This window comes from Daldinia caldariorum, assembly GCF_022478825.1.
Source record: "Daldinia caldariorum strain CBS 122874 unplaced genomic scaffold F4812scaffold_3, whole genome shotgun sequence".
NCBI classification, from domain to species: Eukaryota; Fungi; Ascomycota; class Sordariomycetes; order Xylariales; family Hypoxylaceae; genus Daldinia; species Daldinia caldariorum.
The window spans coordinates 2,399,875-2,424,340 of NW_025953039.1; the positions used below are offsets into that span (position 1 = coordinate 2,399,875).

Genomic DNA, 24,466 nt, shown 5'->3' on the forward strand with positions numbered 1-24,466 from the left:
GTATCTTGTCGTATCTCTACTATTATCGTTACTATATTGCAACATCTTAAGACGTTGCAGCCTCTATTAGCATTATCATGTGCCTGTTTTCCAAAGCCCTCGTCAAAATATTCCTAATACCGTATTCCTCAAGCCTCATTACCGCCAACTTGGGCTGTTCAACCCCATATAACCCTAATTCATCCATGCGGCAGCGAATTACGTTTCGAAGTGCTGTCGTCCGCGTTCCGTTCTCTGGAGACTCAATTCTTCCGTTAACAAAGACGTCACAAAACCAAAGCCGGAAAATCCGATCATGGCATAGAATACACCACGCATAGCCGACAGGTACGCGTATAAGACGGGCGCTATGACATCTGCTGGAAGATCTACGGTCCGTATCACCGGAATAAAGGCGATGGCATTGTGCGGGTCTCTAAGGAGACTAAGAGAGTCGGGCAATTCTCCAACTGCAGCGATCGCGGACCCAAAAGTACTGCTGAATACTGTTGAACCAATAGCAAGCCCGACTAAGCCGCCCAGGCACCGGAAGGTCAACATCAGGGCGATTGCGTGGCCCGTGTCGTCGACGCTCGATACGCTTGCCTGCATAGGAATATGCTGAAGACGGAGCAGAGCGCCAACTCCCGCACCCCATATGATAGGGATTCCGTGCCGCATACCAGCTGATGAATACGGGTCTAATAGAATCAACAGGCCGGTTCCTACAATTACCAAGCCCCAGGACAGCCAAATTCGCCCCTGGTATCCCATCCCGAGTTTTCCAATCCCTATTACTGAAGTTATAGCACCTATAACGCTGACGGCGCTGGTAGGAAGCAACGAAACCGCGGCTGTAATCCGCGTATCAAGCATAACAGCCTGGTACGTCAGAGGGATGTACTGCAGAAGTGTGTATAGCGTCATGCCGTGGACAAAAGCACCGCACAAAGTCACTGCCGCAGTTCGGGACTGGAAGATTCGAAGCGGAATAACCGGGGCCTTGGGCTTCGTTTCGTAAAACACGAAAAGAGCTATGACTGCGGCGCCCAGGAGCAGAGGGACGAGTGTTTGATAGGAGTTCCACGGGTACAGTGCATCAGCCCAACTCAAGGGCAGTACAAATACTGTACATCCAACCGTCAGAAGTATCATGCCGTTCCAATCCAGACTCTTCAGCTGAGCGTCGAGCGACGTGCCAAGCGATCGAAGACGAAGGAAGAAGGCGATTAGGGGAAAGGCGACTCCCAAAAACGGCAAGTTGATCCAGCCAATCCACCGCCACGTGACGAAGTCGCTGAAGAGCGCACCGATCGTTGGGCCGATAATACTACCGATGGCAATAGGCAGGGCCATGATTCCAAGGTACAGCGGTCGCTCCTTCAGGGAGGTCATATCGGAAACGATGATCTCGCCGAGAACATCGAGACCGCCGCCGCCTAGACCTTGGACGGCCCTGCCGGCGATAACAGCAGCCATGTTCTTAGCGAGAGAGAAGGAGAGGGCGCCGGCGGTAAAGAGCAGGAAAGCTACGTAAAGCGGAGGTTTCCGGCCAAAAACGTCGGAAATGCTGGCAAATAGAGGTAGACTGACGACGAGGCCGAGATAATAGGCGATTCCGGCCCAGAAAGATTCTAATGTACTACCGTGAAGTTCTTCCGCAATCCCCTGGGAAATATCAGTGTGGATGTTTCAAACTCAACTTGACTTTCGCAACGCTAACCGAGGAATGGAGGATAAGGGGGGGAAGAAGAAGAGAAAGGGGCAAACCAGCCACTTACAGGAATAGCTACTGCGAGACTGGTAGCATCTAGAGAAAACAGAAAGACGAGAATATTGATGGCTAAGAAGGAGAGGTAGAACCCCAATGGTTTCTTTTTTGCTGTGCCATCGTCTGCTGCTTCCGCTTGCACGTCTACATCGGTACCGGCACCAGCACCGACCTTAACTGCTTCAGGCTGGCCGATCTCGACCGACGGATTTTCCGGCTTGTCTGTACTTATACCGGACGTCTTGGGCTCCGTCGTAAAAGACTCCCTTATATCGGAGTCTATACCGGTGTGCGTCATTTATTAAGTGTTGCAAGAACATATATTGATTTAATCCATAGGTTAGGTATATAAGAGTGCACGAAGTAATCTACCTAGGTATGTAAACAACCTTGAAGGAGCTGAGCCAAAGGGAAAAGGTGAACTGAATATTCATGATCTAGGAATTGGGTAATATATGTATTAAATCGTGATAACAGGTACCTACGTAATCAAGTATGCCAAGAAGAACATCGCATATAGAAGTCCTATACGCCTTAGGTAATTTTTCAGTCAACTAATCAGCGGAAACAAGGGTTTCAAACAAGCTACGAAAATACTACCTAAGGTGGATGGTTGGTTGCGGATTTGAAGGTTATAGGCGGCCTCTAAATCCCAATTGAACGGGTAAAGCGGATTAGGTACTTGAATCCGCAAAACCCCTGAAAGGAGGTAGCCAATCAAGACCATCGTAAACCTCAAGTAGCAGATATCCTAAGCAGGTACTAATAGAACTTTAGCGCTACTACGACTGCTGCTTGTATCCGCGTTTAGCGAGATTAGCCGACATTACTTGATAATCATACCGTACGTACTTAACCTATTATAAATATATTTTAGCGTTTTAATGGAGGTTTATTTAATTATATATATATAATTTTATATGTAATAATAATAATAATAATAGTAATAGTAATAAATGTAAAATTATTATATATATGTTACGAACCAACAGCCAGGGAGGTCACGTTCAAGACGTGAGAGCGGGGTACCAACGATCCCATCACGGCTAAACCTCGGAATAGCCTCAGAAATAAAGTAATCGAGGTGATCGAGGTGATCAACTCGATCAACTCGATCACTTAAGAAAGACGGCAAAACAGAGCAACACAGCGAAAGGGCATTTCATATATCTATCGGACGTTTTCTCATGTATCTAGTCATTCATTTCAAGCTTATTAGCTATTAATCTAAGTTTTATATCTAACCTATATAAGGGGAAGGACTCCAAGCCTTCCTGACGAACACTTTAACGTTTATTTGACACTTGACTCGTATCGTTACTGTTTACCTGAAAATCAAGACCCATCGGCACTACACTCTAACGGACCTGAGTGTAGGTTCGTCACAATAAATAATATATATACAATTTAAAAAACCCCTTTTAAAACGTTAAAATAATTATAACCTTTTATATATAAGCTATTAAATACATTAGGTTAAGTACTTACTTATGTAAATATTTACTTGTTTATTATAAGGTAATTACCTCTTATAACACTTTCTTTACGAATGTACTTACAAAGTGTACCTAGATTTAGGCAGCAAGATTTATAAGATTAAAGTACCTCTATACCGCAGATACCGGCCCACTCCTTCGGAGATAGTACCTAGGTAATCTTCCAACCACCCCAATGCGTCTACGAAACTCAATGCTGGCTAACTACATAGACGTATTTATATAGTGCATCTAACGTAAACCCCTAAAGAAAACCACTTCATTCATAAACCGTACATACCTATGCTCAGTGAACTTGCTGTGCTGCCTGGATCAACCGGTTCCTTTCCGTTATCTCCCCCTTTAAAGTCAGTTAACAGCTATAGACCGACTTTAAGTGATGATAATAGAGTTGATGAATACTCGTGAACCCTCTTATGGTCATACTGGGGATGCTATATGAGTTGAGCCTATATTAAGTGAGTCCATGGACTAAGTCAGACTAAGTAAACGCTTTTGTACATCCTAGGGTTCTTTCTACGGTATGGCTATTAGGAGTACTTCTTGGGAGGCATCCGGAGGTTTATTGATGCTACCCGTGCAGTTCTGTTTCCAGCCACTAGAGGTAAAATCGGAGGCTGGCACTGAAGCTTCACTCACTTGTAAGAGGGACATATGCGCGTACTACAGCTAATGTGCCCCCGGAAAGCGTGAATGGCAATCTCACCCCCAAAGGCTATGTATATTCTAAGTCTAGTGCTGCCTGGGACATGGTAATTACCTAAGGTTGAGTAGGTGGTAGCATGGGCTGCCTCCGAGATTTAGAAACACCCTTACCCCTATACATATTCGAAGTCAATAGTCGGTATTACTACCATTTCTAAGGTTCTGGTATGAATGATAATATTTTCCTGGATCTAGTAGTTTTCCAGATGTCTACTTGAGCATATGTTTTGATCAGCTGTCGTAAGGGGATGATGTATAGGAATAGCTAGGTATAGGAAGGCCATGATGCTTTGAAAGTGACTACCTACCTAGTTAACTCTGGGCTTCCGTCCCTTTCTCGCTTACATTTTCCTCCTTCGTTGGGTGCATAAGTTCCAATATAAATTTCATGTCATCGTTGCAAGGACTCGGCGGACCCCTAAAATACACATCGTCGACAAAGATTTCAACGACAAGACCAACCGTTGATTTGTCAAACTTCTGACCCCAAGAATCCTCGAAGCTCTTACCGTAAACAAGCGACTCGACGGTGGAGGTCACTTGTTGCATCTGAGTTAGGTATTTCTGCGGATACGCGTCCCATAGCTCTGTAGGTAGTAGGTTTGTTCGCACCGACCCGGGACAGATGGCGTAGGTTCTTATACCGTCTTCCTGGTAGAAGATAGGAGCTATCGAGCGCATAAAATTCACTATACCCGCTTTGGTTGCCGAATAAAGAGGGGTGATGGATTGAGGGTACTGGATGTATATAAGGCCAAGGTATTACCAAAAGTGTCTGTTGAAAACTTACTATGCCAGCTATGCTAGATGTCATAATGAGCACGCAGTCATCGGTACTGATCGCATTGGCTCTGAAGTAATGCTGGGCAAGATAGCTTGTTTTGACCGCTCCTTTTAAATTGACACCGACAGATAGCTCTTCTGGTTCTGGTGGAGGTAAGGATGGATTATGCCTTTCGAAGAAATTTCCCTTTTCCATGACACCGGCGTTTGCAAAAACGAAGTCAAGCCGACCTTCGGCTTTGAAGACGGCATCGAATGCGGATGATAGCGAATCCCAAGAGGTGACATCCACTTTATGGAAAGCGCATCTGTTTATTTCAGACTTTACGGAATCATCGTCAGTTACGCTCAAGTCGAAGACATGTACATGCCAACCCTTCTGAGATAAAGATCTGGCAGTAGCCAATCCCAGTCCTGAGGCACCGCCAGTTATGATGGCTACTTTGGAATTTGACATTGTCGCCGTATCATGCTTGAAATGAATATATTTATTAGTATAATTCAAATTGACTACCTCCTAATAAATTCTTCAAAGGTCTTTAGTATCAGTATTGACAGTATACCCAGTTAGGTAGGATCTTGGTTCCCCGCACCGGCACTTTGCAAGGTCCTACGGCTTTGCGCACTTCCTACGGTGACGTTTGACAAGGTACGAGTTGTGATGAGTTGCTCAGTCTGTTAACAATGCTTTAACATGTTCATAGAAAAGGTACATCGATTATTTTGGTACGTACTGGTACGTATACTCAAAATACTTAAAATTGATCCAATTAGACACTTGTAAGCTTCGGAAGAAGACCCTGATTGGTGGAAAGCTCAACCATACTACTGCACATAGCTTCACCGCCTTCCTTTTACGGTAGTTAGAATCAATGTGGGTCGTCCCATGGGTCCCCACCGCGAGTCGCGACGCCAACTTTTGAGTGCAGCAGCTTTCTCTCCGTGATGAGAGCTTTAACAGCTTCCCATTCTCTTTCTACTTTCTAATTCTTGTAATTTCTTTCACTATACACTTACTTCACACACTCTCTCTCACTCTCTCACTCTCTTCATGCGCTCAAATTAATTAATCTTACTCTTGAGATCCATGGTTAATAAATACCTACTCTGATTCCCTTTTCTTTTTTTTTCTTACAAAGTCTATTGTCTATTGTTCCCTTCTCATTTCAATTTTCTTCTTTTTTTATCTTGCATGAATCTTTTACTTGTCGTGCATGTATATATCACCTGAACAACCATGCGTTTCTTTGCTTGACTTTGAACCCCGTTACCGTCGTTACTCGAGATAATGGATCGCGACCCGCCGAGTTTTACGGGCATCTTAGCCGCAAAGCCCAACGGATATTCGAACGGTGTTAGCTACAGCAACGGTCGCGTTAGTAGAAACGCGACGCAACCCTCCACCTACCGACGAGTATACAACAACACTAGCAAACTCGACTCGAAAGAGAATAATATTCCATCCGACAACGAGAATAGCACCGGTAGTAGCGGTTCTCGTCATCCGCTCTACACTGGTCCCAAGTATATTCCGAATAGGTTCAGCCCATCCCCACGTAAAAATTCCGAGTCACCACGCGAGACGCGAATACCTCGCCCTATGAGTGCATCACCCTTCTCAACTTCGCCTAACCCGAGGGACAAGCAAGGAAACACTCAGGGACAGTCTCTCGATATGCGCCAACCTATGAGTCTCAGGTCAGCCTTTGCGCTGGCTAAGAAACAGGAGGTGGATGACCAGGTTGACGACGACACCTTTAGCATTAGACATGCGTTTAATATTGCCAGTGCTGAGATGGACGGGCGTATTGACGGTTCCCCTAGCCCTGCCCCGCGGAAATTTCAACAGAAACGTCAATCATACGGCGCGATCCCGCGAAGAACTTCCGGACCCAGTCCAACTTCAGCACCTAGTCCGAGCACTGATCTAGGGCATCATCTCCAACGATTTGACCGAAACCACCAACTTGGCACAGGCAGCAGACCGCTTAGTGGCTTATTTGGCAAGAATCAAGTAGGATCCACAATATCGGAAGCTGGCAACGGCCTCGCCAAGAAAGTAAGCGACAACAATCTCAGAGGTTCCCCAGCCCGTCGCGGAGAGAACCGATGGGATGCTAGACTAGGAAGGGAGGGTCGTGCTAACGCGCCTGTTTCTGTTCCGTCCTTCGAGTATGAATCGGCTAGCGACGGTCAGGCTTCGCCGATAGACGAACTCCCTCCTCGATCGCCTGAAAAAAGCTTCAATTGGCATTTAGACGCCGATTTCACAGCTGAAGACCTCCAGGTTTCGGACAGCCCTCGCATCCGGGCGGGTCAGTCTAACGGGCGACTTACCGGACAGTTTCCGAGTGCGACGAGCTCTCCAGTTAGGAGCACGCCTAACATGCGTCGCAGCAACAATCGGATCGATCAAATTCGACAGAAAGAACTTGAGGTTGCGAATGCTGTCTTACCGGAAGAAGACATGTCCGCAACTACGCGAACCAACAGTCGACTCGACGAATTAAGAGCACGAGAAAGAGAGGCGCTCTCTAAACGGGCGATGGCCACAAGTAGACTCGAAGAAATTCGGATCAAAAATTCTGAAGCGCGTTCAGAATCACCGGAAACCGAAAGGAAATCCTATAGAGATGATCTACACAAGAGTCCAGAGAAGTCCAGAGACGTCAAGAAAGCCCTAGACGGCAATCTAAGATCGGAAACGAAAGAAGACCAGGGTCCAAAGACTACTACTACCGTCACTACTTTCCAAAACACCAACAGCCAGAAACCCTGCGAGCCCTTGAAAGAGAAAGCAAGTGAAATCAAGGTTGAAAATGAAATAAAGGGCAGCCAACTCCGACGAAATGATTCACAGGATTTACTTCGGCGTCTTGCGAGAGCAGCAAGCTCTAGCCCGTCCCCCGAGAAGAACGAACAGACGGTCATCCCATATAACTCTCCGACAAAGACACACTCTGATAATAGAGAGAACAGTCGCCCACGCTCGATACGAGAGGAGAAGGGATCAATGAACCTGGAAGCTAAGAACTCCAGAGAAAGGCCAACAGTTGGATTCACAGGTTTACGAAGGGATTTGTCTGTTGACTCTATTCGAGAAAAAAGAACAAGTCGCTCCGGCTCTGAAGTAGATCCTACGGATCGCATCGAAGCCGAAATGAAACTATTCGCACCGCTTGATAATTACTCCGAAAAGGGCTCTGTCCGAGCGCCGTCGCCTACTCCGCCAGAACCAACTGATGAACTGACGCCACGCCCAACCAAGATCGACCCATTAACACAGCCCACTCCGCGTGTCACTGGGGCGTATGTTGAAACGCCGGCTACCGTCAGGGTTAAACAAGAGGAACGCCTAGAAAGTAAAAGGGTGCTAGGTGAACCCAATCGAACTTCAAATGCAGATTCTGAGGCTCGTGCTAGAAGCTCTAGTGACCCGTCAAATATCGGCCACACTAAATCCGAGGACGATACTGAAGCGTCAAAAAATGCATCGATGCCGCGCTCTTCATCAGTTCCCGCGGGTTCTCGTCGCGCTAGATCCGCTTCCAGACGCCGTCGACCTCGTCGGCCTTTGATTAACACTGCCAAACCGCCGTCGGTCAAAGATGATATTCGCGCGATACTACGCATGAACCAAATAGACGACTCGACACTTGAAGATTTCGACACAATTCTCGCTGACCAAGAAATCGACGAGAAGGAACTCGAGAAAATGATAAACGACACCAAGAACAAGGTTGACAACGATCTTGAAATTCCCGGACTCTCGGAGAGGGATCGTGAGCTTCAAGCTTACGACAGGATGAGCAAGTCATTGAAAACTGGTCTTCTAGGGATCCGATCTGCGAAGAAAGGGATTGAACGTCTAGAAGATAAGGTTATGCATACCGAGCACAAGCCAGATCCAACTCAGACTGGTTCGACTGTCTCCGTCACTAAATCGGAAACAAATATACCTACACCTCAGGCCACTTCAGTTGTACTCCCCATTCCTGCTCTTTACCGAAGATCCCCTAAATTCAGACTCACCAAGTTTGGCGTATTAGCATTCCTCGTGTTTATATGGTATATCGTCGAGTCTATTTTCTGCTCCCTGTACACACCTCACTACAACTGTACGCCCGAAGTGCCGTGTGACTGGTCACCAAACGAGCCATATTTCCCATATGCAATACCTTTTATGCTAGACGAATGGGCCACGGGCGGCAAAGGAAGAGCGTTGACGTGGAGGTTTGGCGAAGAAGTCGGGGACATAGTTGCCGACATCTCAGACTGGATCACAAACACGGATTTTACTCAATTTGACGAAAAGTTTATGAATGTTTGGGAGCGTAAGAGGCATAGGAGACGGCTACGAAAACACGGCTTGATTCCAAAATGGGTGGCGCCTCCCGACTACATCCCCAAATTTGCAGGATGGAATGCTGCACGGTTGGCCAGGGAAGCTGCTGAAGAGGACGATGACGGTGGATATGGATTTGAAGATGAGATAATGAGTGCGGACGAGAGAATTAGTTGAGGCACGCTAGCAATCACGATAGGCCTTTGGGTCCTAGTGGAGGGAGATCATTTTGGTAACATTGCAGTATATAGTTTTGGAGCTGCAACTGCTACGCTCATCCCGGGTTATCCGTCGAGGACAAGCTATACTGGATGTTATTCGATTTTGCATTTGCAAGTAGTGGGCTGTTTACAAGGCGTTCATCAGCTAAGGCGTTGCGGTCTTGTCGCAAAAAAAAAGAACAGCTAATAGTCAAGGATTACTTGGCGATTATACCAAATTACAACACATACTAATAAGCAAAAAACTACGTAGGCTTGGTTACAACAATGGGGAAGAGAATTCCCGCAACGGTTATAAGATGCCGTTTGCACAAGCACATATTTCCCCCCTCTAACTTACTGTGAGCATGTATGTAGGTACCTAATACTTTATTAAGTCGTAAAAACTTGAGTGTTGCCGTATTCCCGCATTCCTACGTCCCCGGGGATCTTGACTTACCGATGATCCCCATCGCCAAGATTCATGATTTCGTCTCAAGCTAAACGTCAGCTCCAGATATTCACCAGTCTACCAGTATCATGGCATACCAGATGTCATATTAACTAATACCACTTACGCAATACTAGTTTGTTAAATAAGAAGCGATCAAGATCTCGCCGTAAAAGTAGAGAGTCGGGACCGAGTGACCCGGACCCCAATGACGAAATTGATCTCCAAGTCTATGACGGTTTGGTACCAAAGTCTTAGTTCACGACAACCCAACTTCTGATTGGATAACGAAAACGGACTGAGACAAAGCCATTAAAAGGTCCAACTTGATCACTACCAGCAACTGATGTCATCACTGATGTTACTGCTATCGTGTAAGATGGAACGCCGAAGCATACTAGGGTAGGTACTTGCGGTAGCTCTGGAAGGCATTGGGGGATATGGCGTAAGTTATCCAATCTGTATACTATAGGTCAGTTTCTCCATTATATTCATCAGATATGTCTAGGTATTTAACACACTCATATCCTCTTGTCTTATACGTTTGAGGATATAATAGTACATTCCCCATCACAACACTTAAAACTTTGACCTGCAATAAGATACCCCCCTGCATATACTCAGTAACTTACCAAATAAATCGTAGTCCATTGCAACTCATATAACTAACATAATGGCTTCTTATACCGCTTCCCGAGAATCTGTATCCCTCCTACCAGGATCCTTTCCAACAGACGACACGATAGCCGCACAAGATCCCAGCTTAGCTTCCTCAGATTCTCATCATAATAAGCTGCATAAACGAGAAGACCCAAGGGGATGGAGTGATGAAGAGAAAGCAGCTCGAAAACACCAGCATACGGACTCCGCTATTGAGTTGACAGATCCAGATCAAACCTTACAGCCAAACTCCCACGCTCGCGACCGAGTGAACGAAGGAACTCTTCAGTCTAACAATGTCACTGTACGAGATAGCGATGTAGTACCAGGCACTAGTTCCCCTAGCACGACAAGATCGCCCAACTATCAAGGAAATGACAGTAAACCTGGCTTTATGACCGGTGCTGTTGACAGTCACAATGCCAACAGTGCCAGCAACCCTTATCCTAAAACGACCACAGAGGATATTTCCTCTCAGAATCAAACCAGCTCAAGGGGAATTGGTGCTGTTGGTCCCGCAACTGGGATAGCCACTGCTTCTACGACCGACAACACGCAGCCAGAGCAATCACCCGAGAATCGAAACACCATTCGGAACGGCCTGCGCCAAACCAGCAATGTTGAGCATCAGGATCCGTACTGGGGCGACGCTCCCCGCGGGACCGGCATTTATAACACAGTTACTGGACACGGTAGCCCCGAGACAGCCACTGAAGGGTCCATTCAAAACCATGGCCCTTCTCTGAGTCATGGACAGCAACGCGCATTCCCGCTTGTCCTCTCTAGTAACGCTGCTCGCGACGAGGCTACCAACCCCAGCGGATCGCGGTTTAAGGAAGGCTTGGATGAATCCACTACAGGCGTAGCTGCAGGTCTCACCACATCTGAACTTGCCGGAACGCGACGAGACCATCAGCATAAAGACGACGTAAGGGAACCCGTCTCTCACAAACCCCATGAAGCAGATGCGAAGAAAGAGAGCAGAATCGGTGGCTTATTCCATCGGGACCACAAGGACGAGAAAGACATCAAGTCTGAGAGTAGGCTTGAGCCAGTTCCTAGTAAAGACAACAGACCTTTGACCGAAAGGGATGCGGGTGTGGCCCTTGCCGCCGCAACTGGAGCGTATGGTGCGAAGGGGCACTCCGACAAGCATGTCAAGAAAGCCAGGGACTTGGAACATGGAGTGCCAGATGACAAGGTTAATGCACTCTACCAGCATCCCAACGAGAAGATTGACTCGGACGATCCCTTCGTAGCTGCTGGATACATGAGACATGGCAGCAAGGACACCAGAAAGATTACGAACTCTTATACCCCCGCTGAAGATGTGGCTATGAGAGATCACTCTTTGGCCTCCCAGGCCACAGGCAAGCCTAACGAACGAAATGACTCGAAACTCGGCTACGGCCTTGCAGCTGCTGGTGTAGGAGCTGGCGTAGGAGCTGGTGCTGGCTATGCTGCTCACGAGCCTGCCCATAGGGATAGCGAGATGAACAAGGTGCATCCCAACCAGCAAAAATTCCACGAATCAACACCAAAACATTCACATGCTACCGCGCAGCCGTCCGAATCAACTTATGTTATCGGCCAGCCTCAACTCGCAGTGCTTCCCGAAAGGGGAGTGATCAGCGACCCCTCTGAAAGGGAGCAGAGCTTGCCACATACAAGTTCCAGCGCAAACCGCTCCCTCGACAACCCTAGCCGCCATGGCGAGTATAATATCCCACCAGGCGGCACATCTTCCGGCATCAGCATCGGCGACTATCACGACGACAAGAAAAACGTGGTGGATTCTTCGCTCAACACTACACATGACGCCTCGGCAAGGGATAACCACACTGGTGCCAAAGCGGCGGTGGCTGGTGCTAGTGTCGCCGGTGCAGGCGCTGCAGCTCGCTATACCGGCCAGCGTCACAGCAACGCCTCATCCGGGGTCTCCGGCGCCAGTGGCCCTGCGGCTACGGACTCTACAAGCAGTAACACGTATAGGACCCTACCAACTGGCACACCCTCCGGTATAAACGTCGACCACAGTCAGCAACACGGCCAGCGGAACGTCGCTACATCATCCCCCGTCGCGCACGGTTCCGTGGATAACAACAACAAGCATAGCGGTACTAAAGCCGCAGCTGGAGCCGCCGGTGTCCTCGGAGCTGGAGCCGCCGCAAAGCAGCACCACCACCACTCCCACCGTACCTCCAACGATCATATATCTACTCCATCCCGCGCGTCTCGCGACTACCGGTCTCCCGCCGCTGCCGCAACCGCCAGCAGTTCCGGCAGCCGCGCATCGACGGATTCCAGCCACGGGGGGCAGTACAACGTCCTGTCCTCCGGCACGCCGTCCGGGATCAACATCGGCGAGCGGGACGACGTCGGGCGCAAGAACTTCTTAGATAGCGTTCCTAGTCCTAGCAAGGCCAAGGGGTCCACAGCAAGAACATCAACAGCACATCCCGCTACTACTCCTGCTGCTGCAGCAGCACCGGTGCAGGAAGTGTGGCGAGGAGAATGATATCACGGGGTACTTCCGCACGTGAGAGGGGTTACTGTCTGTAAAGGGAAATGGGAAACGGAGAATGATAGTACGAGCGATGGGGGGTTAGAGGGGAAGGGAGGTCCGGTATGATGTATTACGATTATTTGCGGGATGAATTGTGCAAGAAAACAGACACTGCAAGGAATGGGAAATAATGGATGAGATAGCAATGTAATTAGGCGTAAGGTTTGGTTAGCTATAGCAGCAAGATGAAAGAAATACAACTATGAGATATTGAAAGATTACATATAATTGTCTCTTGTATATATCCCTTAATGGTATAGCATTTTCGTAGCGCTTCTTCATAATCTTCTCACCGATGATGCGTCCTATAAATCGAACCCCGTTAAACAATATAAAAGTACCATTGAGCCGGTGTTATACTATTATATAATGTAATATACACTTTGAATCAAGTTCATATTTCATAAACAATCTAATCCGTCTATATCTACCAGATTGTCACTCATAGATACCCGTCTAATAGGAATATTCCATATGTTGAATCGCTTAGGGCCAAACTATCTGTTTCCCTGCCTGTGATATACCCCTGAGAATAGTCTATTAGTCTATGAGATGCTAACGACACAATCTCCAATTAAATCGAAGCTGGTAAAATTAAAATTCCCTACGCGACTAAACCAATGCTAGCTTGAAGGGACAGGATAGGATAATGGGATCCACAACGAGAAAAAAATTAAACTAGTACACAATTCTGACTCCACTTGGCGCAGTAAAAATCGAAGAAAAATGCAAAAGTAATTGCATGAACGGGGAGTCGAACCCCGAGCTCAACCTTGCACTGGACAATGGAAGGGTTGAATGTTACCGCTACACCATTCATGCTGTTGCTTATGCTTACCACCAAATAATTAACATTATATCGCTAGCCCCCAAATAAGCCAGGCTTCTCATGAGTATAATAGGAGAGCCCAACTTCAACATCGACTTTGATGATTTAGCTACAATGATATTATTTTTTTTTTCTAAAAATAAATATTTCATTCCCTTAGCGATGATTCTTAGTAGGCATATACTAGGAGACCATCATGGGATTGCTGGAATATTTGCAATAAAGCAGTTACGTAGATGTGATCGCCGGGGGACTATATGGATGAAATATAGACACACAAATATTGGAAGAACAAAGTAACTGTTGTGCTCTACATAATAGATATATTAGAAGTGATAGAATACGTCAATAGCACAGCAGAGTTGCTAGCATTTAGGTACCTTAGGTGTAAATTTGTCATAGGGATGGCGAAAAGGGGAACAAGAACTTGTAACGCTCTTCCACTGCCAGAGACAGTTCTTGAAATAGCTGTCACCACCTGCATTAGACATAAAGAGTACACAAGTTTCGCACTAAGTATTTTCTTCGTTACTCGAGCTTTAGAGAGCCAATAAAATCAAGGTTGATTAGGAACTCCTCGACTTCAAACCCCCAAGGGCAACATCGTCAAGGACGACGTCCCTAGGGCAATTTAAATTTGGTACATTCACTTTTTTTTTTCTGAGCTTCACTTCCTGAAACATCTTTCCTTCATCTTTCCTTCATCTTCTTTCATCTCAGTCTTGCCTAAAAGTCGATCAACCACCCCACAGCCGTGAGCGAACCGTGATATCTCTATCATAGCTTTTATTCAACTCGCATCTTCTATCCCTTGTTCTCTTTCCTTTCACCCATAAAGCCAAAGTTACGAAGCCGAGAGCTTGTAGCCCAGCTTTTGAAGCCATGGACGAAGACCCGCAGGCCGACCAGTCGTTCTTCCAAGAACTCCTCAACAACCCTGGACTCCTCCATCCCGACGAGGCCCAGTTCGATCTCACCGCGAACGACCCTACAGTGATCCCTCAGCACTTCCTCGAGGCTCGGTGTTCGAAGCTCTACATCGAGTTCCTGACGAAACTGAATGAGAAAGAGCTTGAATCATTTGACACGGACGACGAGGTTACCACCCATGCCTGCCTCAAGGTCGACTTCGCTGCACCCGTCGGCAAGTACATGGGCTTCAAAGCAACCATGGATCTCGAGCTAGCAGGGCTACATCCGAGAGATGGTATACTGATCACTAAGCTCCTTCCATTTTTCGGAACGAGCAGGTCATCCATTCGCAGCTTTGGCTTCCCCCTACTAGGTTCCGTGACCATGCTGCAGATTGTGGAGACCATGACTAGTGAAAGCCTAGAGTATTTCCGCTTCAACTTCAACCCTAAGGGCAACTTCTGCGGATGTCGAGACTTTGTGTAAGTTCAACTTTCTGCTTTGTACAGCGTCACTACCTAGGTAGGTAGGTAGCTTTCGATCTTTGCTAACTGTCACTCTTTCCCAGCGTCCAAGCTATCTACCTGTTGCAGGCTTGCGGCTATATCGTCCCCGAAGTCGAGACCGTTTACCCGGAAGAGCCCCGGATTCATGATGGCTTGACTGCCTACGATGTTCTGGGTATGGGATACAGCCACGGAGGCAAGCCTCTTGAAAGTCCTATTCACAAAGGCGAATTCATCCTATACGAACGAGTTGTGGAGCCCTACATGAAATATCGGGAAGAAGATGATGGTGAAGAAGAAGAAGACTGACTAAATGCCAATATCTCTTTCTTTTCCCCTGGCAGGGGGAGTTTCTTTGCGGTGGTCTTTATACGGAGTCTCAGTGATACCCAAAGGCGTTAAATCGGGACAGAAAAAAAAAAGAAGAAAAAAAAGAGAACGGCCTGTGCAGAAGAAGAGTGCGTTGATTTACGAAAACTTATGTAAACAAAAAGAGAAAACGTCAGAAGAGTGGTTAAAGACGGACTCGAATGACTATCGTGGTTCTCGCGAATATCTGCTACGCTGATGTCAGTAGCATGAATGCAGATTTGCCTTTGATTTTAACTTGACTCTGATTGTGCTGTCTGCGTCATTTATGATTGAGTTCAAGGAAAGACTTATTATCTTGCCTCTACGTGATAGGGCCACCGTCTCATAATTGCCTTATTTATGGGACCTGTTACGATATAATAAAATAGTTACCTGATATCAAAATTCTAGATGCCTCATCAAATTATAGCAAAGAACACGTTCAGAGTTAATAGTTAAGACTTCTCTTATGGCTAGCTCAGAGTCTTTTGTTGAACAACGGCGTGGTTTCCATGCTGTTCGGTTCCACCGTATGACAGTGGAGAAGATACTTGCGTAACTCTTGTAGTCAGTAAGACAGTAAAGTTTTTTTGTGTCCATTGGTGCTGTGTAAAGGTTCCCCTATTCAATTCACTAGAATATGGTTTTCAGCTATTGTTGATGGGCTTTTGAAGAACGACTACTAAGTACTTTGTATTACGTAAAGGTAAAGAGGCGTTCGGTTTTTGTTTCACATGGCATAAACTACTACATGCGGGAATGTGTTCCTGGCAGCGGGCTATATTTAGCTCGGCTACGTCCAAAAAGGGTGGTATTGCAGACTTGGCCCTGTACGTCCTAATAATACCATGTAAGGTGTACCTATTGCATTAGAGGCATCGAGGTTCTTTTAAATCTTAGCTCAAGTATAGTTCAATGGTAACTGTTGGGCCGGATTATAAAAAAGCTATTATGCGATGTTATCTTAAACATTATAATATATTCTTTGGGCTCTTATAAGGTATAAGGATTGGAATTGTGTTCTTTTATTTGCATTCACATAAAGAAGCGTCGCCTACGGTATTGAACTTCGAATTACTTAAGTTACCGACATTTGTGAAGTCTACGCTAAGATCGGCAGATCTACAGTTGAATTTTCTCTACGAGAATTGGGGTCTTTCCAGGGATTAACCCACACCCCCCATGTCCAAGTTCTGCCTTATGGCTGTTAATTTAACCCTGGCCGGCCCTGGCCATGTTGGGGAGGGGGCTGAATTTGCAGCGGACCAAAGGGCGCAGCAGGCAGGCTGCAGACCAAGCCTGTTCAAGGCAACATTGGTTTTTTTTTGTACGCGATACGTTTATTCGCTAGATCGCAACCATATCGTCATGTTCGGGTTTTCCAAGTCCCTTCTAAGTCCTCATCAAGAGAGGATTTTCATTCTCAGCCAACGGCTTGGGGGAAACGATGGACACTCTAATACCAAAGCTGAATAGAATCCAGGTAACTCGTAGGCTTATGGCGTTTGTGTTGGAGCACGACTCAAGTCAGCCGCAGCTTACAGGACCTTTGGTTGTGGATCTGGTGTAATGTGATGGGTGTTTCGTCAGGAGATGAATCCTTTGCCAGTTCCCTAACCAACCTAACCTAAGATATCATGTTCCAGGGTTTTGTGGCGCGTTGCCTATTTATTAGTCCCGAGTAGCCATATCGGTGAGGATTTCCGAAGGTTTTGGTCTTTTTCCCATTTTCTTTAATAAGCCCTCCATCTCTCTCCTGGTCGGTCAGTCAGTCTCTCGTAATACTCGATCGCCTATTTTTGTAATTGGTGTAAGACGAAATCAGACAAAGACGGACGAATTGGTTTTACGTTGTTTCTATTAAAACTTAAAACTTTCCCGCAAACCACCCCGTTTGCGAATACCACGGCAATGGACCACCAAGAGAAATACATTCACGACGGACCTCAATATCCCCAAGGCAGCGATCCTCAATACCAAATGCAGGCCCAGCCGCAACCTTATCCCCCCGCGGGTATGCACCATCAAGCACCCCAGCAGTCGCAAGCGATTCCCCGAGAAGCTTACGGCCAGCAAGGTGGTGAATGGCAAGCGAGTCTATGCGACTGCTCGCCGTGCTCTAGCTGTTTATTAGCCTGGTGCTTACCATGTCTTCGTAAGTGCCCTGGACGCGATCTACCATAGGAGAGTATTGTGTCGGTATTCCAGATGGCTAACGGAGGATATTTTCCGTAGTACTCGGACAAACATCCGAGCGGATTCGGGACCCTTCGATGCAAACGGCCGACATGATGAACAGCGATTGCATGATCCACGGTGCCATCAGCTGCTTCACCGGCTGCGGATGGATGTACGTTTCCTCCTTCTCATTCCGTCAAATCAAATTCATCGCTAACGTTCTCGTCCTTCTTTCTTATAGCTACGCCATGCTCAAGCGAACCGAAATCCGTGAGCGCTACAACATCGAGGGAAGCGGATGCGGCGATTGCTGCGTGTCCTTCTGGTGCCCGTGCTGCGCTCTCATCCAGCAGGACAACGAAGTCAAGCTCCGCCAGAGCAAGGCGCAACCCATCGCTCAAGCCTACCAGTCTCCTCAAGGCATGCACATGCCTGCCCCTGCTTACACGCCGCAGCACTAATTTCTCGGCGCCGGGGACTTTCGTATATTGATTTGGAGCCGGCGGCTCTGTTGAAAATGTATAAATGATTTCTGGGGGGTGGCTTATAAGAAACCCTTTTTTAGCTAAGGGTGGTTGTAACCTGCTTCGACCTCTGTTGGACGTAGGTATGAATTTCTAGGTTGTGAACGAGGATGGATGCATGTTCATTTTTATGACAACATGTGCTATTAGTGAAAGACACAGGTGGAGTGCATTTGACGGAGATATACCCAGGATGAATTATTAGGAGAAAGGAATCGGAGATATCAGTCTAGAACGAGTTCATAGGCGGAATTCTGGTTAAATATAAGAATATTGTATGGATGCGAACTTTGATTCTCCTGAAACCTTGACATATGTCTTGTTTGGGTCAAATGTGATCTATTATGTGGACGACAGGCTTTCTGCTTTCTACTATGGTAGGTCACAACTCACGCTTTACCGTCGGTCATTTGTCAATAAAGTAAAGCATCGTATATCAACAGAGGCCACAATCAACATACCAGTATCACCTATCCACTTATAACAAAAGTAAGGAAACAACACACATCCCTCAATTACTCAAGGCGCCTGCTTCGCCCAGCCAGTTCTTTTTCCACATCCAGAAATACCCGATAGCGCGCGATGCCGACGTCTGAGGCCCAGGTATATAGCAGCCGCCGCAAAGACCCAGCGGCGTGACTATGCCTCGCCATTCAATCGTACTTGTTGAGTATTGCCACCGCAGACAAACGTCGCATGCCGCAGGAGCGGCGTTTATCTCGCCGCGTAGTTTAAATTTTCCGATGTTGTCTACCCCGTCGGCTGCATCAAACGTGTACGTGTCGCCGTCCGTGCTGGTCTTTCGAAAACATATCCGAAAGGGTGGGCCAACTCGGGCTCCAGGTAACAGGCTGTATACGAACAGCCCGCACCATTCTCCATCGTCTATATTCTTTGCCAAGTCGCGCACTCGTGTCGTGTACCATGACCACCATCCGTCACCCGCGAAGGGATAGAAATAGCGACCTCTTTGCCCTGGTACGGATATAAGGCTGGGTGTAGGAAGTGGAAATCGTGCCCGTAAAGATGTATTTCCCATCCACGTACCGTGCTCGAGATCTTCATGATCTTTATTAAAGTACCAGGAACCGATAAATTCGATGTTCCTTGGGTTTGGAAGTCCTATCGGAACATGGGCATTCTTAATTAACGATTGAGCTTCTGGGAGAGATAAGATACTGGATCACTCACCTGTTGATGAATAGTAAACGTTCCTCGCAGTAAGTTCTATCAGGAGAAGCGCATGCGTCTGTCTGCCTATCCACGAATTCTGAAACCTGTCGTATCCTTGATCTAGCGTGTTACCGTCGTAAATTTTCTCAATGATAGAGGCATAAGTATTCGTAACTGGGAACTGCCTAGGCGAACGGCGTGCTCTAGGCTTGCACCACGTTTCGAGCTTACTTAGAACCAAGCAGAAAGCGAACTGTAAGGGATTCTCGCCGCCAACGCACTTGTCGATCCTGATAGCATCTAGGTCTCGCGATAGAGAAAAGATACTGGGGCACAACTTCTCAAGTATGGAAGTGACACCAGAATTGCACGCCGCTGTATCTATGCAAGCAGTTAGTGATGCGGTTCCAAAGAGGGACCAGGGACTATAAGAAAGATACCACACTCACATCCCCATACAGGTAGCGTAGAGAGGAAAGCGACAACTCCTTGGAGAGATGCTTTCGTATCTTCCTTTAGTTGTGATGCCCTTTTCATAGTCAGCGCAAGGTTCCCGCAGACCTTGACGTTTGATGCTATTGGCTTTGCTAATCTTTCCAAGTCCGCTAGCGCATCTGGAAGCCGGGCAACTGCTATAGCAAGGCAAAACCACATCATCTTCGGTCCTTCATTGCGCTGACAAGGCTTATTCGGACCATCGACATAAGCATCCAAAAAATGCACCAGTGCAGGCTTGTCTCCGAAGGTGGCCGAGGTAAGTTCGGGGAGCTAGTAGTATGAAATCAGTTCTGGATCCGAAGATTGTTGGGTTATTATTCATTGAAATAATAAATACATGAACTTGAAACGACATTCGGAAGACCGCGGCAGAATCGCACGCTCCATGGAGAAGTCGGCACGTCCGGCTGAGGGCTAGAATATCCAGGGCTGTACATGTTCCGGCGATAAGCTGGAGTAATTCGACAGGTAGATCTGAGAGGGCCGTCATTGCAAATCGATCAGAATTATAATACAAGAATGGATGCTAGAGAGGGAGACCTTGTTAACGAGTAACATGAGGGCCCTAAGAATAGGGACTGAGATTCAAACAAAAAAAAAAAAGATTTGTTGAGGCTATCTAGAAGATATAAGAAATAAGAAATAAGATAATATAATACGTATTCGATAATTCAGCTGAGATGGCAAGCATCCAGTTTAAAAATGCCCCGCCATAAAAGTTCAAAGTCGCATGGATGTAACCCCAAGCTCCCGAAGAGGAGGTAACGCATTGTGAAAGCATAAGGGGTCTTCCTTGTAATCGAATGATCTCATGATGAGCGATGAGATCGAATTAGCGGGTCTTCTCAGGCACCAGCCAGCAATACACACTTGAGTCTTCTTGAATTTCACTTCTTCGCCGTAAAATAAATCAACAACTCTACAACAACAATTGAATAATTATATTCATTTCTTCTTCTTGCTTTCCCTGTCTGCTATCCTCATTTTCCTTCTCCGCTAAGTGAAAAGAAAGTCGATGCTACGAAATACATTAGATATTACTCACTCTCACTTTTCTCCGAGAATGGCTGCCCTGATGGACCTACCTAATGAGATTCTTATCTCAATCCTTGACATTCTTTCTATCGTCGACCTTCAATCGGCTATCCTGTTACAGCTTATGAACCGCCGCCTTCACGCACTCATAAAAGATATCTTATTTGACACTCGGAAGATTTCGAACAGGAATGGCGGTGATGATGCTGAGGGGATAGAAATCAATCCTCTCTGGAGAACCAAATTCAAAGGCCTCTTCAATACGTCAGTTTGTTTCACGGACGCAGAGAGAACTAGAATGGCATATCTAACCCTCGACGGCGACTACACACTGCCTTTCCGTAGGCTTCCGTGGGCACAAACGGAAAGTGAACGTGACGCGTACCTCCGCCCGGGAGCGACCTGGCGCGAAATTAGTCTTACTTTTGGCCGAGCACCCATCACTCACCTAGACGTAGTCAAGAGTTATTTCGCTCAAGGGGGTGATGTGGTCGACTACTATCAAGTCGATCTGCCGCCATCCGGGATGACGATGGGTCTCTTCTACGATGTTCTGCTATCCGAGAAGGCCACTTACGGCCACGAGACGGGCAGTTGGGAATTGATTGTCGGCCGTCGACTACGTAGTTTCGATGTCTTATTCGAATATGAATGTTTCATCTCGGATGATAGAGATATGGTCGACGTCGGTAAAGAGGCATGTCAGGCCGCAATATTATATGTGCAGGGCGGCCCAGTGAGCCGTAAATATACTTCCGACACCGTGGAGGATAGTTGGGTCCTTAACAGCAAGACGAATCGGCGGCTACTCCCGTGGCAGGGGCCCATTCAGAATTTTATTTTTACCGGGTATTACGACTAGACGGCTTACGGGTTGGGGACTATTGGCGATTCACGATTTCGAGTTGTACGTGTGTACCTTATGACCTTTCGAATCGGGTACGGTTCAGCGGATCCAAACAGTTGAGGAAGACAACAGCGGTGTGTTCGATTACTTATTACGTGGATTGTTTTATTTTTTTTTTTTTATTTTTTTTTTTTTTTTAAAAAAAAAAGAAAAAAAAAAAAAGAGAGAGAGAGAGATTTACCCATCTCGTCGAGAGCATCCACACTTTGAGTACCCAACGTTTGCGTAGTACGCCACACGAAACAGACATGAAGGGATGAAATGCACATTATGAACTTGGTTGTAAAGCTGATTGCGTCATATCTTGATGTCTTAGGGATTCGGTAAAGGTTCAACTCGAGTCCTTCCCCAGTCAATGGGACCCTCAACAAAACATTTTAAGTCGTAAACCCCGAGAAGGATAGTCCTACGCGGCCATAAGCCAGTTTATCAGTTTATTCCTACTAAACTAATAAACATAATAAACAATGTACCAGGTACCTAAGGTATATACCTACCTCTACCTACATAGTAAGATTTCCATTACACAAGAAAACAGCCCATCCAATAAAAGAGATCATCATCATAGGACTAATACCTCACTCCTATGTTCGCACAGTTGATTCATAATCAAATCATACCTAAGATATATAAGCATCTAATTAATAATATCTAGATCGTTTTCTTGCCGAATTAACGAGCACTTACACTTGGCAAAACCGGTTTATCCCCTTCCGATGTTTATTAGACACTTCCATATTAGTGGTACCTGTATCTTGATGGGATTACATTGGAACGGCAATGTATCCGGTGTATCTAGAAACGAAACTTGTATGAAGCTAAGTATAAGCTAGCTAGTCGCTAACGATTAGACAGGATACCTTAACTAGGTAGTTAACAATACACTACTACAGAATATACAGAAGCTACAGAATCTAAATGCAGTGGGGCTTGAGATCTATTAAAGAATCCAGTTAGGCTCACATACTCTTAGCCAATTGTTATCATTAGTGAGGTAGTAAAAGAACGGTATGTTACAAATCTGATGGAATAGGAAATAACAGCCGTCCGTCACCGCTCTACTGCCGCAGTCCCGCAAGGTTTCGGACCTGTCCAGAACGAAGTAACACGTTTCATCCCCCGTGTAAATGCTCGTAAATAATACATACTGATACTGACTAATACAAGATCCACCCCGAGAATAATTCCATAACGGTTCTTGAAGCTTCTATATATACGTCTAAAATGTATATAAATACCGGGTACCTTTCTGAGTCTAAAATGTCAATAAGAGGGGGGTTGTCTTCCATCTACTTAGGCTTGGATTGCAACATTTTAGCTCATCAATCACAACAGTACCAATAGTCTTTTTCCGCCTTCACTCACAGTTATAATAACAACCACTAACCATGGCTCCTTTCGGCAAGATTTACTCTTACCCCGGAAACTTCCGTGTTGATCGGGTAGGTTCTTCCTTGATATGATTCCCCCAATCGAAGTTTCATTTAAGAGTCTAACTTTCTTTTTCGCAGGCCCAAGTTGTGGCTGCTTTCAACGGTCTCGAAGTCCCCCTGGCCGAGAACTTCAAGGTTAGGGTGGACAACCAGACCCCCGAGTTCCTGGCCAAGTTCCCCCTTGGAAAGGTCCCGGCTCTCGAGTGCGCCGACGGCTTCTGCATCGCCGAGAGCGCCGCCATCTGCTACCACCTCGCGCGCTCGGGACCTAAGAAGGACCAGCTGCTCGGCGCCGATACCAAGACCCAATCTCTCATCGACCAGTGGGCTTTCTTCGCCGAAACCGAGCTCGTCGCGAACATCCTCCCGCCCGCGGCTATGGTGTATTACAAAATCATCCCTGTGGATAGCACACGCTACGAACAATCTGCCGCGAGCGCTGAGCGCGCTCTGAAGCGCGTCGAGGTCGCTCTCAAGGACGGCCAGAAGTTCCTCGTCGGCGACAACGTCACCCTAGCCGACATCCTGGTAGGGGGCGGTGTGTTCTTCGCCGCCAACTTCCTCCTCGACGCCGAGATGCGCAAGGAGCTTCCCAATGTCGTGGCCTGGGCGCAGCGACTAGCCGCCCTTCCCGAGTTCAAGGCCTTGGGCGAATTCAAGCTGTTGGAGACTCGCATTAAGTCGTGAAGTTATTAACATGGTACCGGGGGAAGAAGATTCCCTCACTGTGAAGGAAAGACATGGGCATCACCAAAAGCTCCAGGAAGCGCCATAATAATAATCAAGACAGATTCGGCTTAAGTCGGGAAGTCTTGCAGTACCGCAGCGTGGCATAGGTATTTATGTCTATATTGTTCGGACTGGGATTCGGAGGTGAGAAGGTATCGGTAATAAAGACGATAAGTTTCGACTCACAATACGAATAAAAATTATTTCGGCCCATTGTTATTATATTGGTTCATCTCAGTTCTTGTTAAGCTTTGCGTGATCTAATAAACCTCCAAACCTCCCCATATGGGACTCAGGGAGGTGATATTGTTACGACCCTAAGCTAATATATCGATTGTCCAAGAACGGCGCACCCATGCCCAAGTTTACAACAGTATTGTAACCAGAAAAAATACAGCTACAGGATGCCGATCGTTCATGTGGTGTATATATAAG

The 24,466-nt window shown here is 46.6% G+C and overlaps 9 protein-coding genes and 1 non-coding gene across 10 annotated transcripts; 6 read left to right on the top strand and 4 right to left on the bottom strand.

The window, feature by feature from the left end:
- Positions 1-53: 53 nt before the first annotated feature.
- On the bottom strand, positions 54-2,456 carry F4812DRAFT_282798 (MFS general substrate transporter). The gene is made up of 2 exons (XM_047931049.1): positions 1,761-2,456; positions 54-1,647 (listed from the first exon to the last, which is right to left on the bottom strand). The coding sequence occupies exons 1-2, from the start codon at positions 2,046-2,048 to the stop codon at positions 199-201; spliced, it is 1,737 nt and encodes a 578-aa protein (XP_047793236.1). The 5' UTR covers positions 2,049-2,456; the 3' UTR covers positions 54-198.
- A 1,292-nt stretch (positions 2,457-3,748) lies between these two features.
- F4812DRAFT_419473 (3-beta-hydroxysteroid dehydrogenase) lies at positions 3,749-5,309 on the bottom strand. The gene is made up of 3 exons (XM_047933345.1): positions 4,742-5,309; positions 4,260-4,689; positions 3,749-4,161 (listed from the first exon to the last, which is right to left on the bottom strand). Exons 1-2 carry the CDS (start codon positions 5,189-5,191, stop codon positions 4,264-4,266), a joined length of 876 nt encoding a protein of 291 aa, XP_047793237.1. The 5' UTR covers positions 5,192-5,309; the 3' UTR covers positions 3,749-4,161; positions 4,260-4,263.
- A 366-nt stretch (positions 5,310-5,675) lies between these two features.
- F4812DRAFT_419475 (uncharacterized protein) lies at positions 5,676-9,686 on the top strand. The gene has a single exon (XM_047933346.1). It carries the CDS (start codon positions 6,023-6,025, stop codon positions 9,254-9,256), a length of 3,234 nt encoding a protein of 1,077 aa, XP_047793238.1. The 5' UTR covers positions 5,676-6,022; the 3' UTR covers positions 9,257-9,686.
- A 510-nt stretch (positions 9,687-10,196) lies between these two features.
- On the top strand, positions 10,197-13,194 carry F4812DRAFT_419477 (uncharacterized protein). The gene has a single exon (XM_047933347.1). It carries the CDS (start codon positions 10,404-10,406, stop codon positions 12,906-12,908), a length of 2,505 nt encoding a protein of 834 aa, XP_047793239.1. The 5' UTR covers positions 10,197-10,403; the 3' UTR covers positions 12,909-13,194.
- A 501-nt stretch (positions 13,195-13,695) lies between these two features.
- F4812DRAFT_t47 lies at positions 13,696-13,778 on the bottom strand. The gene has a single exon. It is a non-coding gene; the product is annotated as a tRNA-Gly (tRNA).
- Positions 13,779-14,201: 423 nt separating this feature from the next.
- Positions 14,202-15,743, top strand: F4812DRAFT_419478 (uncharacterized protein). Its single transcript, XM_047933348.1, has one exon. It carries the CDS (start codon positions 14,668-14,670, stop codon positions 15,181-15,183), a length of 516 nt encoding a protein of 171 aa, XP_047793240.1. The 5' UTR covers positions 14,202-14,667; the 3' UTR covers positions 15,184-15,743.
- Positions 15,744-16,814: 1,071 nt separating this feature from the next.
- Positions 16,815-18,544, top strand: F4812DRAFT_419481 (PLAC8-domain-containing protein). Its single transcript, XM_047933349.1, has 3 exons — positions 16,815-17,709; positions 17,790-17,904; positions 17,974-18,544. The coding sequence occupies exons 1-3, from the start codon at positions 17,466-17,468 to the stop codon at positions 18,191-18,193; spliced, it is 579 nt and encodes a 192-aa protein (XP_047793241.1). The 5' UTR covers positions 16,815-17,465; the 3' UTR covers positions 18,194-18,544.
- A 223-nt stretch (positions 18,545-18,767) lies between these two features.
- On the bottom strand, positions 18,768-20,086 carry F4812DRAFT_450092 (uncharacterized protein; the record flags this gene model as incomplete). Its single annotated transcript, XM_047936052.1, has 3 exons — positions 18,768-19,378; positions 19,448-19,810; positions 19,879-20,086. The coding sequence occupies 3 exons, from the start codon at positions 20,084-20,086 to the stop codon at positions 18,768-18,770; spliced, it is 1,182 nt and encodes a 393-aa protein (XP_047793242.1).
- Positions 20,087-20,990: 904 nt separating this feature from the next.
- F4812DRAFT_456938 (uncharacterized protein) lies at positions 20,991-21,824 on the top strand (the record flags this gene model as incomplete). The annotated part of the gene is made up of 1 exon (XM_047937077.1): positions 20,991-21,824. The coding sequence occupies one exon, from the start codon at positions 20,991-20,993 to the stop codon at positions 21,822-21,824; it is 834 nt and encodes a 277-aa protein (XP_047793243.1).
- Positions 21,825-22,786: 962 nt separating this feature from the next.
- Positions 22,787-24,036, top strand: F4812DRAFT_282943 (glutathione S-transferase). The gene is made up of 2 exons (XM_047931051.1): positions 22,787-23,311; positions 23,381-24,036. The coding sequence occupies exons 1-2, from the start codon at positions 23,258-23,260 to the stop codon at positions 23,987-23,989; spliced, it is 663 nt and encodes a 220-aa protein (XP_047793244.1). The 5' UTR covers positions 22,787-23,257; the 3' UTR covers positions 23,990-24,036.
- Positions 24,037-24,466: the final 430 nt, after the last annotated feature.

Bases quoted from the DNA above. Each gene is read 5' to 3' on its own strand.
- F4812DRAFT_282798 (XM_047931049.1), bottom strand. From the start codon at position 2,048: ATGACGCACACCGGTATAGACTCCGATATAAGGGAGTCTTTTACGACG. The intron at 1,648-1,760 runs GTAAGTGGCTGG...GATATTTCCCAG, and splicing joins GTCTCGCAGTAGCTATTCCT to GGGATTGCGGAAGAACTTCA.
- F4812DRAFT_419473 (XM_047933345.1), bottom strand. From the start codon at position 5,191: ATGTCAAATTCCAAAGTAGCCATCATAACTGGCGGTGCCTCAGGACTG. The intron at 4,690-4,741 runs GTAAGTTTTCAA...ATATACATCCAG, and splicing joins CATCTAGCATAGCTGGCATA to TACCCTCAATCCATCACCCC.
- F4812DRAFT_419475 (XM_047933346.1), top strand. From the start codon at position 6,023: ATGGATCGCGACCCGCCGAGTTTTACGGGCATCTTAGCCGCAAAGCCC.
- F4812DRAFT_419477 (XM_047933347.1), top strand. From the start codon at position 10,404: ATGGCTTCTTATACCGCTTCCCGAGAATCTGTATCCCTCCTACCAGGA.
- F4812DRAFT_419478 (XM_047933348.1), top strand. From the start codon at position 14,668: ATGGACGAAGACCCGCAGGCCGACCAGTCGTTCTTCCAAGAACTCCTC.
- F4812DRAFT_419481 (XM_047933349.1), top strand. From the start codon at position 17,466: ATGGACCACCAAGAGAAATACATTCACGACGGACCTCAATATCCCCAA. The intron at 17,710-17,789 runs GTAAGTGCCCTG...TATTTTCCGTAG, and splicing joins CTGGTGCTTACCATGTCTTC to TACTCGGACAAACATCCGAG. The intron at 17,905-17,973 runs GTACGTTTCCTC...TCTTTCTTATAG, and splicing joins TTCACCGGCTGCGGATGGAT to CTACGCCATGCTCAAGCGAA.
- F4812DRAFT_282943 (XM_047931051.1), top strand. From the start codon at position 23,258: ATGGCTCCTTTCGGCAAGATTTACTCTTACCCCGGAAACTTCCGTGTT. The intron at 23,312-23,380 runs GTAGGTTCTTCC...TCTTTTTCGCAG, and splicing joins GAAACTTCCGTGTTGATCGG to GCCCAAGTTGTGGCTGCTTT.